Source organism: Triturus cristatus, chromosome 7 (assembly GCF_964204655.1).
Source record: "Triturus cristatus chromosome 7, aTriCri1.1, whole genome shotgun sequence".
NCBI classification, from domain to species: Eukaryota; Metazoa; Chordata; class Amphibia; order Caudata; family Salamandridae; genus Triturus; species Triturus cristatus.
Genome location: NC_140590.1, coordinates 1626802157 through 1626814447, shown reverse-complemented (window position 1 = coordinate 1626814447; position 12291 = coordinate 1626802157). Strand labels below are relative to the sequence as shown.

Below are 12291 nucleotides of genomic sequence, written 5' to 3'. Positions count from 1 at the left end.
TGTCCCACATCGGATGTCTAGTGCTGAGGGGTCGGTGTCTGGCAGGAGCATCAACAAGCCTTGGCAAATGCAACCAACACAGAGGTCGAAAAAGATGCAATGTCGGTACCAGTAAGGTCCAGGGGACACGCCACAAGCAGAGGAGTCAGGGCAGGCCCGAGCAATCAGGGGAGCCCAGGAGAAGCAAAGGAGACCCTCAAATGGACCCACAGGCACAGGAGTCGCGAGAGGACCTCAAGCAGCTCACCAAAAGATGCAGACCACGATGCACACGATGCGGTGTGGCCGAAGATTCTGGTCATTGGAAATGTTTGCGGTTGGGGCTACTTGGAGCCCGGTGATCTTCTTGGAAGGAAGCCAACAAGCCTCTGCAACAGCAAGTTGACGCTGTGCACCACCTATGTTGTTGAACCTTTCAGAGTCCGTAGGAGCTCAGGATCAGCAGACCAGTCAGCTCAGTTGGGGTGCCTGCAGATGCAGGGAAGTGACTCCTTCACTTGAAGGGAGATTCCCTCAGATGTCTTTGATGCCCACAGGCCTTGGAAGGTTCCTGTATGGTGCAAAGGCACAGACGATGCAGCAGACTGAAAGGGGGACGAAGTCGAGGCCAAACGAAGTCCAGCGTGCCCAGATGGTAGATGTTTAATTGGGACCCACCCACAGGTAAGCCCTTAAATACCATCGGGAAAGGATTGGGACGATTCAAGGTTCCCTCCCAGGGGAGGGAGTGGACAGTGGGGAGGTTACTCCCATGTCCTTTGTCCAGTTTCGTACCAGAGTGGGAGCCAAAGGCTCCCAGAGCTGGTTTGAACTGGACTATGCATGGGGACACCAAATGTGCCCCTCATGCAGACTGAGTGGTGCTGGCAAGCCCACCCACCCTGCCCCAATACCATAAATCCTGTCTGGGAGGTGGTCACACCTCCCTGTGACAGGAAACCTATTCTGCCTTCCCCTGCTCGAGCTTGGCTTAGCAGCAGGAGGGCAGAGTAATGTCTCTGGTTGGCATCAGCCATGTTGTGGTGTCCTGGTCTTGAAGACAGGTACCGGGAGCATGAAGAGCCTAACAAAGACCTGTTCCAGTGCTTGGAATCATACCTCCCACACCATTTACGGTGTGAGGATGTGATACCAAACATGATAGGATTTGTTGCAGCCAGTTTTGAGATGGTCATCGCCTAATTACGCGGTGCCCCTTTATATGGTATACGGCTGCTTCACTGAAAACCCGGGAGAATGGGCTCCAAAGGCTGTAGAGGTGTCCTGCTCATGCAGGGGCATCCTCACACTTTTTTAAAGCCCCCTGCAGTCAGGATTGCAAAGGGGTGTCTTAAAGGTTTGAAGTGCAGTGACCTTAGATATAGGAAACCTATATCTTTCGTAAGTGGTGCTAGCACCAGCTTACACAGGCTGCAATGGCAGGCCTGTAGTTACAGTTGAATGGTATCCCATGTGTGGCACAATACATACTTCAGCCCAAGGGGGACCTCGGGGGTACCTATGCCCTGGGTACCTTAGTACCATATACTAGGGACTTATAAGGGTGCCTCAGTATCCAATCTGTGATGTACCTAAGTACTCGACATAACAATTTAAGGGAGAAAGCAGAGAGACTGGGGTCCTGATTAGCAGGATCCCAGTCAGACTAGTCAAAGTCAGCTTAGCACCAGGCAAAAAGTGGGGGTAACCATAAAAGCAGATCCTACTTTCCCACAGAGGTGTCTAAGTCAGGGTTCCTCAAACAGTCCACCAGCACTTCCCAGGCCCTGGCCCTGTCTACAGAGCCACAACCTCTTTACTTCCTGTAGTACTGCCCCCTCAGCTCGCCCACGTCAGCAAGTTCTCCCTCCAAATGGGAGCTGGTAGGTGCCTTCCACTTCATAGTGATGGCCCGTTTTGCTAAGTCAACAAATCTATTAGTGTCCCGATGTTGGGCAGGGGATGTTCCATAGTAGACAGACCAGTGGGGTACGTGGGAGGGTCCTATCTGTCAAGTCATTAATACATGCCAATACTCCCTTCCAAAACTCCTGCAGTTTCGGACAGGCCCAGACCATATGTACATCTCAGCTCCAAACTCCCCACATCTAGGACATCTTAATTCCCCCACTCCGAAATTCCGCATTATTTTCCCCAGTGTAAGTTATGACCTATGTAAGAACTAGCAGTTGATGAGCTTAAATCTAGCATTGCAAGATACTGCATAGACGTTATTCAATAGCTTTGACCAATGTGTCTCCGGGAGCGGTACCGCAACATCAACTTCCCACCTTTGGTGCTGCTCATCTAATGGTGTGTGGATGTTGGTGTGCAATGCTCCATATAGGATCGTGATACAAGAGTTTTTCCAGAAGTCAAGCATAGCGTTTGGCTGCACATGTGAACCGGGGGCTCAGTCGTTCTCATCTTCCAATGTTTCCTTATAGTCAACAGCAATGCACGGTGTAAAAGGAAGTGACCCGGTGGAATCCCAATAAGCCCAGCAAGCTTCTCAAAAGGAAGGAGTTTGCCATCTCCATAAAGATTGCCTGCCCAGGCCACGCTTATTCACACCCACTCTCGCATCCCCCGCAATGCCCCTGTTGTATTGAGGCTTTCCAGTGCTCGTAGTGGTAAATCAGGTGCGTATGGTGGTGGAGTACAAGTGTGCTGCAAACTATGTTGCCAACAATGACGCACTGCCTCCAACTCACTAGCAACACCCGGCAGAGGACGTTTGGGTGTCAGTAGTATCTGAAATAGTACTTCAGTACTGAGGGACATCGCCAGGGTCTCCCTCATCAGGATGGAGCCAGGCGTATGATTAAACCACTGTAGTTGAGCTTCCAGGTAGTAGACCTCAAAATCTGGTGCTGTGAGGCCTCCATTATCCATAGGCCTATGCAATTTAGTCATTGCTTCTCGCCTCCAACCAGCTCCCCTGGTCGGTTCCGCCATTAATGAGTTCAGTTCAACAAAGAGGCTTCAAAATTATAATTGGTAGGGTGACAGAAAAATAGAGCAGATGAGGTAATGCCACCATCTTGGCCACCGCTATCTGTCCAGCCACTGACAGGGACAGGGTCTTCGATAAGCAAACAATGGTGCGGAAGGCATTGGTCGTAGCCCTGACATTGCCATCTAGCACGCTGCTAGTAGCATGATACACCTTCACCCCAAGGTATTTCATACAGTGGTTTGTCCATGTTTTGACTTCAGTCACACAATCCTGTTGGGGATTCAAGAGCTGCAGGTTGGTAAAATAAAAGCAAGAAAAAAAAAGCATTGGCATTGCCAATCGGTTTTGGCATTGGAAGTGCCAAATTACAGAGACGACGAAAGGCGTATTGCGGCAGGGTATCAAACAATTAGCACACAGGCTGCGGAAAATGGCTAGCAAATATGGTATAATAATTTTGCATGCTGCAATGGAAGAGTGCTGTTTTTTTTTAACTTGGGACCACTATTAAACGTGGAACCTTGAAAACATTTTTAGTTCATTTAAGGGCGTAGAGTGGCATAGAATAGCATGGCACAGTGTAGAGTTCTGTGGGGGTAGAGTGGGCACTTATTGTGCAGCAACCGCTCCTCCTCCCTCTTATGTCACACGATCCCAGCCCTGCCGTGCCCTAACAAGGAGCTTGCTGCCACACTAAAAATAAAACGATAATAACGTTCTATTACCATTTTATTTTACCTTTGCACTGCTCTTAGAGCAGTGGCCGATGCTCTTCCATCTCAGCGGAGGAGCCGTGGCTGGCATTGGCCAGTGACCTTGCAACAGGAGTTCTATTTACAGTGGTCTTTTAGTGTAAAAAGAACTATAAACAGTCTGACATGGATCTACAGTTCATTAAGCAATAGAATAGGCATGATAAGGAAAAAAAAAGGAGAAGTTGGTATCTTAGAGTAAATGGTTTGTGTTAACAAAAACAATATGTTGTGACAAAGCTGCTATTCAAACATCTAAAGAGGCACCAACCATTCATGCCTTTGGGAAAATACATAACAGATGCTCTTTGGTCGGTTCGTCTCCATCCCCCACTATTGTTGATGGCTGCAGTGCACGAGTGCAGTTTGTTAGTGCAGCAGAGGCTCTTGGTCTGAGATTTAGGATCCATTCCCGGATCTTTAAATAAGAATTTCAAAAGTAGCAGGAAGGGACGGGCACAGGTATTCTTTCCAGTTGCAGCACTTGTTTGCCTAAAGCATCGTTCACAGATCACCTTTGTCACCCATATTTATCACAAGTATGTTAATTTTAGAATGTGACTTTAAGGGCAGAGTTGCTGACACTGGAACTGTGGAGACCCAGGCTCGAATCCTGGCGGTGGTGCAACATCCTGTGATTCTGGGCAAATTCCTTAATCTTCCCATGTCTAAAAGAAAATGAATGTGTCCTCGTGTAATGTAACTGGTGCTCGTGTAAAGCGCTTCAATGCCATTGAGCCGAGTTGACATTACATATATCTGGCAACGAGAGAAGCGTATTATCGAGAGCGGTATGTGTGTGTAGTGGAGTATAAAATGCCAGGAGTGTAAACATTGCTTATAAAGTCCAGATCTTCAAATGGAAGGGAACCTCGGTTTCATTGCTGACTATTATAAAACATAATCCTTTTAAGGTACACACTCCTTCCAGCCTAAGCACTGCAGTAGTATTGCCACTGTGTGTTGAAACTCAACCGTTGAGATATTGTGCATATTAAATATATCTCTATATCTCATACATCCTTAAAGGTGAAGGCATTTTTAGTATCCTTTAAAGACAGAAAAATGTATTCCGGACATACTGCAAACAAGCGAACTGAGATAGCCCACCCACTCAAGGGGGGGGGGGGGGGTCACATACCTACTATTTTACAGTAACCGCGCTATGAAGCGGTACAACTACACTGGGGGCCACCTTTGTCTCTCTTGCAGAGTGCGTATCTTTGCACTTTAATGACCACAGGAGTAAATCTGGTAGTGGTCTCTCTATTGCTCTTAAACTTCACTTGAAAGTGCTGTTTGCCCCGATCTTTGTCAGAATGGTTCTGCTGTGTGGTACTGGTTATTTTTAGATATTCAAAAAAAGCAGTATGCCTGGCTCACCCTTCATTTCTATACCCACTACGATGTCTCACTTACCTTTGCAGCTCTGGTGGTGCCAAAAAATCAAGCTATCCTGGCTGAAGAGGGGTGAAACCCCGAAACCGGTCCTAGGATGCTTGTTTCCGGTCCAGGGAGAACCTGGCTTGGCAGTTCGGGCTGGACTGTTCCCATGAGGCACAGGGTCAAGACTGATTTGCATATGGCCAGGTCTAAACTGGGGTGGCATGGTGAGAAAAAGAATGATGGATTTAACCCAGATCTCTTGAGTGGGGGTGAATGTTTTGATTTGTTCTGCATTTCGTCCATCAATTGTGTGTCTTTTGCTTTCTCACCCTAGGTGCCAAATAGAAACATCTACTGGTAACCTTGCAAGTCAAAATTGCAGGTCTTGCAGTTTCTTGTTCATTGGAGGTAGAGAAGCTTGCCGATTTATTTTGTTTAGCAGAAATCCAGCAGCACTCCCAGAAACGTACTACTTCATTGGAGTCCTCAGTAAGCATATGCCTTGGAGCAGTTTTAAATTATAGATGTCCAATAGGTGGAGCAGAACAAATACCTATTGGCTTGCAGCAGATCGCCACCCCTGAACCCGGGATTCTTACTTTGTTTCGCTTTGCTGTGAAAACCAGAACGCCTCTTTCCATGTTTGCTACTCAGTTTAACTTTATGTGGTGGCTTCTAGGGTGTTTTTGTTCAAATCTCAAGCCCAACCTACAGGGCTTCCTACCCTAAAATTAGGATGGGGTTGATCTTATTAAACTCACTATTTTGTGTTATCCGACATCTTTGCCTTTTGACTGGGGAGTTATTAAACAAATGCATAGTACATACAAAAGGCCCGCTGCCCGACATCTTCGAAGTTCTCAGATTGGTTGTTGTCTGGTATATAGAGTGTGAAATCTCAAGTTACCAGAATATTGAAGCCAAAATATCGAGGACCAAAGTATAGAAGAGGCGAGTGCATATAGGTACGTATAGATTACTATTCTTAACTTCACGCCTACGTACCTCGAAGATATCTATATATCGTCACGGATTCATAGGTATGGACCTAAGTTTGGTAAACCTATAAATATTTACTTACCTGTTGTTATTTTAGTATCGATATTATGGTAACTCGAGATTTCACACTCCATATTCCTCAACTACACTTCTCAGATTCCTTGCCCTCAGAAGCACATTGATCGCAAGACTGATAACCGTGCGCGAGATCAAAACTCACGGTTCGAAGGCTTCTTGTTTTTGTGTTCACCCTTATTTTAAAGAGTTCTATTTTACATTTGGGTAACTAAAGACACATTAAGTAACAGCTTCCTCTTTCTCGGTTTACCCACCACCTCGACTCTTGCTTCCCAATACCCTATCCTTTTCCAAGGTCAGTGGCACTCACCTGGTTCACCCACTGTATGGTCTGCTCTAGTTACAGGCATGCTATTTCAAAATGGGGGGGTGGAAAGGGATGATGGGTGTTCAGGGTTTGAAGGAAGGACAGAGGGCCCAACTAGTACATTGGCTCTGGGGATGCCAACTGCCATGATCAGTGCCTCCTACTAGTAGTCAAGAGCGGTCCATACGGGTCTAAAGTACAGGAGGACTGGTGTTTAACAAACCAGAGTGGCTTTTGCACTTGCGCTCAAAGTACAACAACTCCACTAGCTCAACCCTGGCATACAAATATGCACACTGGCACCTTAGTAAATTTATACTGACAAGCACCCTGAACACTTGACAGAAAAACAAACAAAAACACACACACACAAACACACTCCAATAATATAGAAACACATCCCACATAACAAAGGCGCAACAGAACCATAGCATCATTGTACATGTTTGTGCCATTGATAACCAGGGCATTCCCTGAGTTGTACATCCGGGCTACACACTTTAATCAATGCACCTCCCAGCGAATTCCATTACTAGTTTAAGTTTTAAACTCCACAAATCAGGATCATATTCGTCGGCTACACAATCAAAGTAGTCACCTTCTTGCGCCCGTAGGACGACTGTTAAAAGACCACCCACACTTTTCAACTCGCCTGGAGACGTCCAACTACTGGGATCCCTAGCCTCAGCCTCCTCTCCGAAGCTGCTCCTAGAAACACAGCAGCCCCAGGAACTCCAGAGCACTGCCACTTTCAAGATCCACCAAGAGCCCATCCCTTAAAGCCATAGAAGATCCTAGTGACTCCATGTTTTGCGTAGCTACAATCAAGAAAATCAGGGCAGTTTTTATGTTTTTTTTTTTTTTTTTTTATACCACAAATATTTTTCTAAATGTTGTTAGCAACATAGGAGAGTGTTTTAAATAGAGTTCATACAATGGGCCCCGGTGACCAACTCATCTTGCTTGATGTACAGATCAATGCGAGGCTGTGCAGATTAGGACATGCCATGGCACAGGCAGCTACAGACCATACATTGATAGAGGACCCCACTGGTCCTCCACAGGTGTGTATACAGACTCATATGACAACTCACTGCCAATGTTGACTCCACAAAGTCCTAACCGTTTCATGCTTTGATTTCATATACCACATCTCCGTGTGACCATCTCTCATTGGCCTGACCCTCTCAAGCACTTCCAAGAGGTGGTAAAGTTCAGGTCTTGCGAGGGAATAGTGTTGTGTCAAGACAGGGTTGGAGCGTCTCGTTCTAGCTCATCCCCATCACCAATCACCGTCAGGCGGTCTTAGGACGAGTTGAGAACTCTGATGAGTAGTTGGGGTGGTCAATATGCACTACAAGAGCAAACTGTACTCGACCAAGGGAGGGCATCAAGAGGCCCTGCAAGATGGAATATGTTGGCAGTGGTCCTGTCTAGCTGATGGTCCGTGTCACTGTCTGGCCTTTAATGAGCTCTTGATGTCACAGAGACTGGGTTGTGTGACAGACATGTGGCAGGAGAACTAAGGAGCTGGGCAGGCTGCCCCTTAACAGTCCGAGTTCTCTTCGTGAACATATGTACACTGAGCACTGTCTTAAAACTTGGTCATCTTCTTGTGGGTGTCAGCCTTCTTCTGTTGCCCCTGGAGCTGCACATCCTGGGCCTTCAGGTGCTCCAGCTGTCTCCGTGCACCAGACAGCCGTGCCTCAAGCCGGTTGGTGACCACACTGTCCCTACAAAAAGGATTAGAAAGGAACATTTCAGAACACATCTTAAGTATAGCTATTCACACTCCGTCTGTTCTAACAGCCATCCAGTAGAAAGGTGCTACCCAAGCTTACCACCCTCCAAAACAAAGAAAGGAACCCACAATGAAACCCTCACTCCCCAAACCCAGCCACAAGAAGGGCAGGTGCACATACAAAACATCCCCAAAACTAACCGCCTTTGAAAAGATTGGCAAGTACTACATCAACCACTCTTGAACTGAAGGTAAATTAATTATCTTAGTGATGAGTGCACTTTCAGAAGACCTATAGAGGCGTCAGTGGCTTAAAAAACACAATTTGTATAAAATGGTGAACATGAAGAACAAGGAAGTATTGCATGTAGGTAAAAGTACAATTTATCCTAGAAACATGATACTTGAGATTCGTCCATTCCCAAGAGTCCTCCCAATTTTGTCATTGCAGGTCACTAAGGAATAGGGAGGTGAAAGTTTTCATCCAGTATCAAACAATCGGAGCTACAGGGAAAGTCTAGGTTAGAACTCTGCAGGTCTGACATTGAGAGGTATTTCCAGAGAACTATTTTCCTTTTCATCTTTGTACCCAGATACCTAAGGCCAAACTATACTAACGTCCATCGATGGCTTTGTATTGCAAGGGAAAGAAGAGTGACCAACTAAGAATCAGGAAAGGTATGAAATATGACACTGGTCCTAGTTACTAACAGTTGATCGGGGTATTCAGTCTGATCCAGTCAACAGTTCACATTCAACCTATTAAGAGAATAAATTAAACCCAGCCTTCGTCAGGATGAACATTCTTGACAACCAAACACATATAAACCATCTTAATGCAGACGTAGAAAACGTCAAGGAGGAACCATACAAATCTTTTTCCAATTGTATTAGTTGGAAAGCATATGGCTGCAGAGTGGGGACAGGGAGCCTAGGGTGGTTGGTAAAGTCAACACAGCCACATGACGACTGGGAAATTAAGCCCAAAAGTGAGCACCCGTCCAGTGATACTGAAAGTGAAGAAATTATTTTTGTCATAACAACAATTGCATCTTAATTAGTAGAAGTCAATAACTTACACAAATAACAGCTACTACTAGACAAGTTAACCTTTATTTCATTCATGGAATACTCCCACGTTTTTAATGGATAAAGAGCTGTCATCTCTGTGCATGTACGGCTATATGAAGGTTTCAGCCTGAACGGACTAATCAAATCCATGTTATTCAGTGCTCTGATGTCAATCCTACTTTCATTTAATATTTTTTAGTAAGCTGGTCCAACAAGAGCCCACCATAATTTACAAAGAAGAGCTCAAGGTCATTTGTAAATCAAGCAACTGTTGTTATGTTTGCCAGTACATGCTCCATCCAGTTTAGCCTCCTTTTATTCGATGTACTCACATGCATATTTCTCAGTACACGAAATCTGCATCCTGGTCAAATTAGCCGGTAGGAATGACAAGATTTTTTTTATTTCTACCAGAGAGAAGCGCTATCAGCCTTAACAAAGTCCACTAAGAAGTCAATAAATGAGTAATATATCACATGACCGACTACATCTCTACAGCCTGTTTAGCTCAACAAGACTTGGTAGATACACCAAGTGGAGTGCAATATGCCATAGTCTCAATCTGTAAGGCGAGCTAAAGATTGTTCTGCATGCACCTTTTCACTCGCAACTAAACCTGTAACGTGCAAATAGTTTCATTCCCTCTCTCTCTTGAAATGAGATCCGAGCATTGTTACAACTTCATGTGGCTCATTTCGACGTAAACAGGATAAATGCCATCACAGGAAATGTTTTCAAAACTAGATTTTCCATTCCACTATGCAGTCTCAACTTCCTCCTATCATGACTCAAATGCAGTAGATGTCCTGCCTGCTGTCACAGACTATCTTCATCCCTGCTTTTTAACTTTATACGGCAACCTTAAACCAACCATTCCTCCTTTATAATATAAATGAAATGCAACCGCTATCTTACTTCCGTAGCAGTGCTCACCAATTTTAGTCAGAGCCTACCAGACAGTGCAAGCAGTGTGGTTGCAAAAGACCTATTGTCCGATCACCAGATCTTATAGTGGCCTTACAGCAAGTTGCTTACCATTGGTTGGCATTACTATCACTCATTTGTTTGCTTCTTATTCGATGGCTTGCCTTGTCAATCTTGTGTCTGTTTCTCCCCGGGACCACAGCCTCTTTACTCGTGTCCCTTCAAATACACACTTTTAGGGAATTACTTATTACATTTTCAGCAGGCACTCAACGAGAGTGCTAGCTTTTTTTGAGCTGTCTCCCTCATGTGCTCTCCCCCCTCCATTTCAAGTTGCTATCTCTCGTCCGACCTCCCACTCTGTGCTGCGCTCTCCCTCTCTCATTTCTGCATTTCTCTCCTTCACCCTGTGCTCACGATGCTCTCCTCTCTCCCCCTTAACCATGGTATCCTCTCCCAGTTGTGCTTGCGCCCCTGCCCTCTGTGTGCTGCTTTGCCTTCCACCCCCACTTGCACACCTCCTGACACCAAAGATGCTTTTTGTTTAAAATTAACACCCCCACAACTCTTTTTTAATTTTCTGATCCAAGGAGTTCACCATCTTGAATCCGTAAATAAAAATATAAAGTAAATGGCGCCCTTGCCATTCCGCCTGTGCGTGCATGCGTTCTGAAACGTGTGCATTAGCGGAATGACACATGGTCCATTTGCATTTATTTTTTATTTTGACGGTGACGCAGAGCACTGCCTGAAGCTACTGGCAAAGCCAATAGGACTCAAAGGAGAGATCAACTGGCTTTCCAATACTTGATATTCATAAACAATCATCAAAACAAAGAACAATTGAATAAGATATGAACTCAAAGTCCACAACATCCAAAACTAAGCATCACCTTGATTGCCCCTCTAAAATATCAAGTTATAAAATAAAAAAGATTCTCTCCTCACATGCAAAAGTTAAAGAAAATATATGTTCTAAATTCATATTGTAGGCAATAATATTCTCGAACGCCACCCAGTAACAGGAAAATTCTAACATGGCTACACTGCCTTTTGTTGGTTTTAGCATGAGCAATTTGAAAGCCCTCATAGATTCTACTCCCTTATCCCACTGGTCACTTTTTTTTCAGGACACCATCTTTGATGCTTGGTGCGCTTTAATGGCTGCCATAAAAAAGTTTTTTAGCATCTGCATTCAGTTAGATCACCCTGATTTACATGTGCTCAGAGGATCCACCGATTCCACTTTTGACGAAAGACCAAAATACTCCTCCCATCAGGATTCAGCCATTTCTCAAATGTTTCCATCCGCTAAGGATTTGAATCTGCTAATGAATGGTCCAGATATAGTTATTAAAAAAACCCTTGAAGGGGTACTGGTACACAAATCTCAAAAACCACTGAAGAGATGTATACCAAACCTAACAAAAACCCTTGCCAGAGTAAAGTTCTAAATTCCTGCAAAGTCTGGCATTTCCACACACATACACAGTGCAGATGCACTATTTGCTCCCATGATATGCGTAGGGGTTCATCAGTCACAAATCGGGAGCCAAACACCAGCACTATCCTCACCGAACAATCGAATTGTGAGCACAAACAGGAGTTTTCACCCAAACCAGGATTTGCAGTACGATTGTGATTGGGCTGATGCATTTCCTTTCCCAGCAGAAAAGGCCAATGTCTGGTGTTCTACATGAGGAGAAGAGGCCTTTAAGCTGTTCAACATTAACAATCCATGTGTATATTCTTCCAGTGGATGTCAACTTAATTCATTCGCCTCATGGAGTGGGTTGCTGCACTGCTGACGTTTCATACCAGCAATCAATGCTGAATGTTCAGATCCTATTTCAAGAGGTTCTTGATCCTGTTTATATAGTTCATGGTCTTGTCCATTTGATCATGATGGAATCTCGTATGGCAGATATTAGAACACATTTGGTAGCTCAGTGGATTGCTCTAAATTCAAACATGTTTACTTGTTCAGACTGTTCGACAGTTCACTATATACCCGGCTACACTCTTAGCAATCTAGACTGCAGAGCAAGAGTCCACAGAAATGGCACTTATGGCAGCATGTCATTTTCCTAACAAT

General features: G+C 44.9%; 2 protein-coding genes across 7 annotated transcripts in view; one reads left to right on the top strand and one right to left on the bottom strand.

Annotated features, from left to right (window-relative positions):
• The window catches only part of ARFRP1 (ARF related protein 1), a 366770-nt gene that overhangs the window by 188659 nt on the left and 165820 nt on the right, over positions 1-12291 (top strand). The gene's annotated exons all lie outside the window — the stretch shown is intronic.
• ZGPAT (zinc finger CCCH-type and G-patch domain containing) overlaps positions 6891-12291 on the bottom strand; it is an 80376-nt gene continuing 74975 nt past the window's right edge. For 2 of the 3 annotated variants that reach the window (XM_085619606.1, XM_085619607.1), the window contains exon 7: positions 7303-8193. In XM_085619606.1, coding sequence (XP_085475732.1) covers positions 8055-8193 — 139 coding nt within the window. In that variant the 3' untranslated portion in view covers positions 7303-8054. Of the gene's footprint in view, positions 8194-12291 lie in introns of all 3 variants that reach the window. The other variant, XM_085619608.1, reaches the window with a different exon arrangement.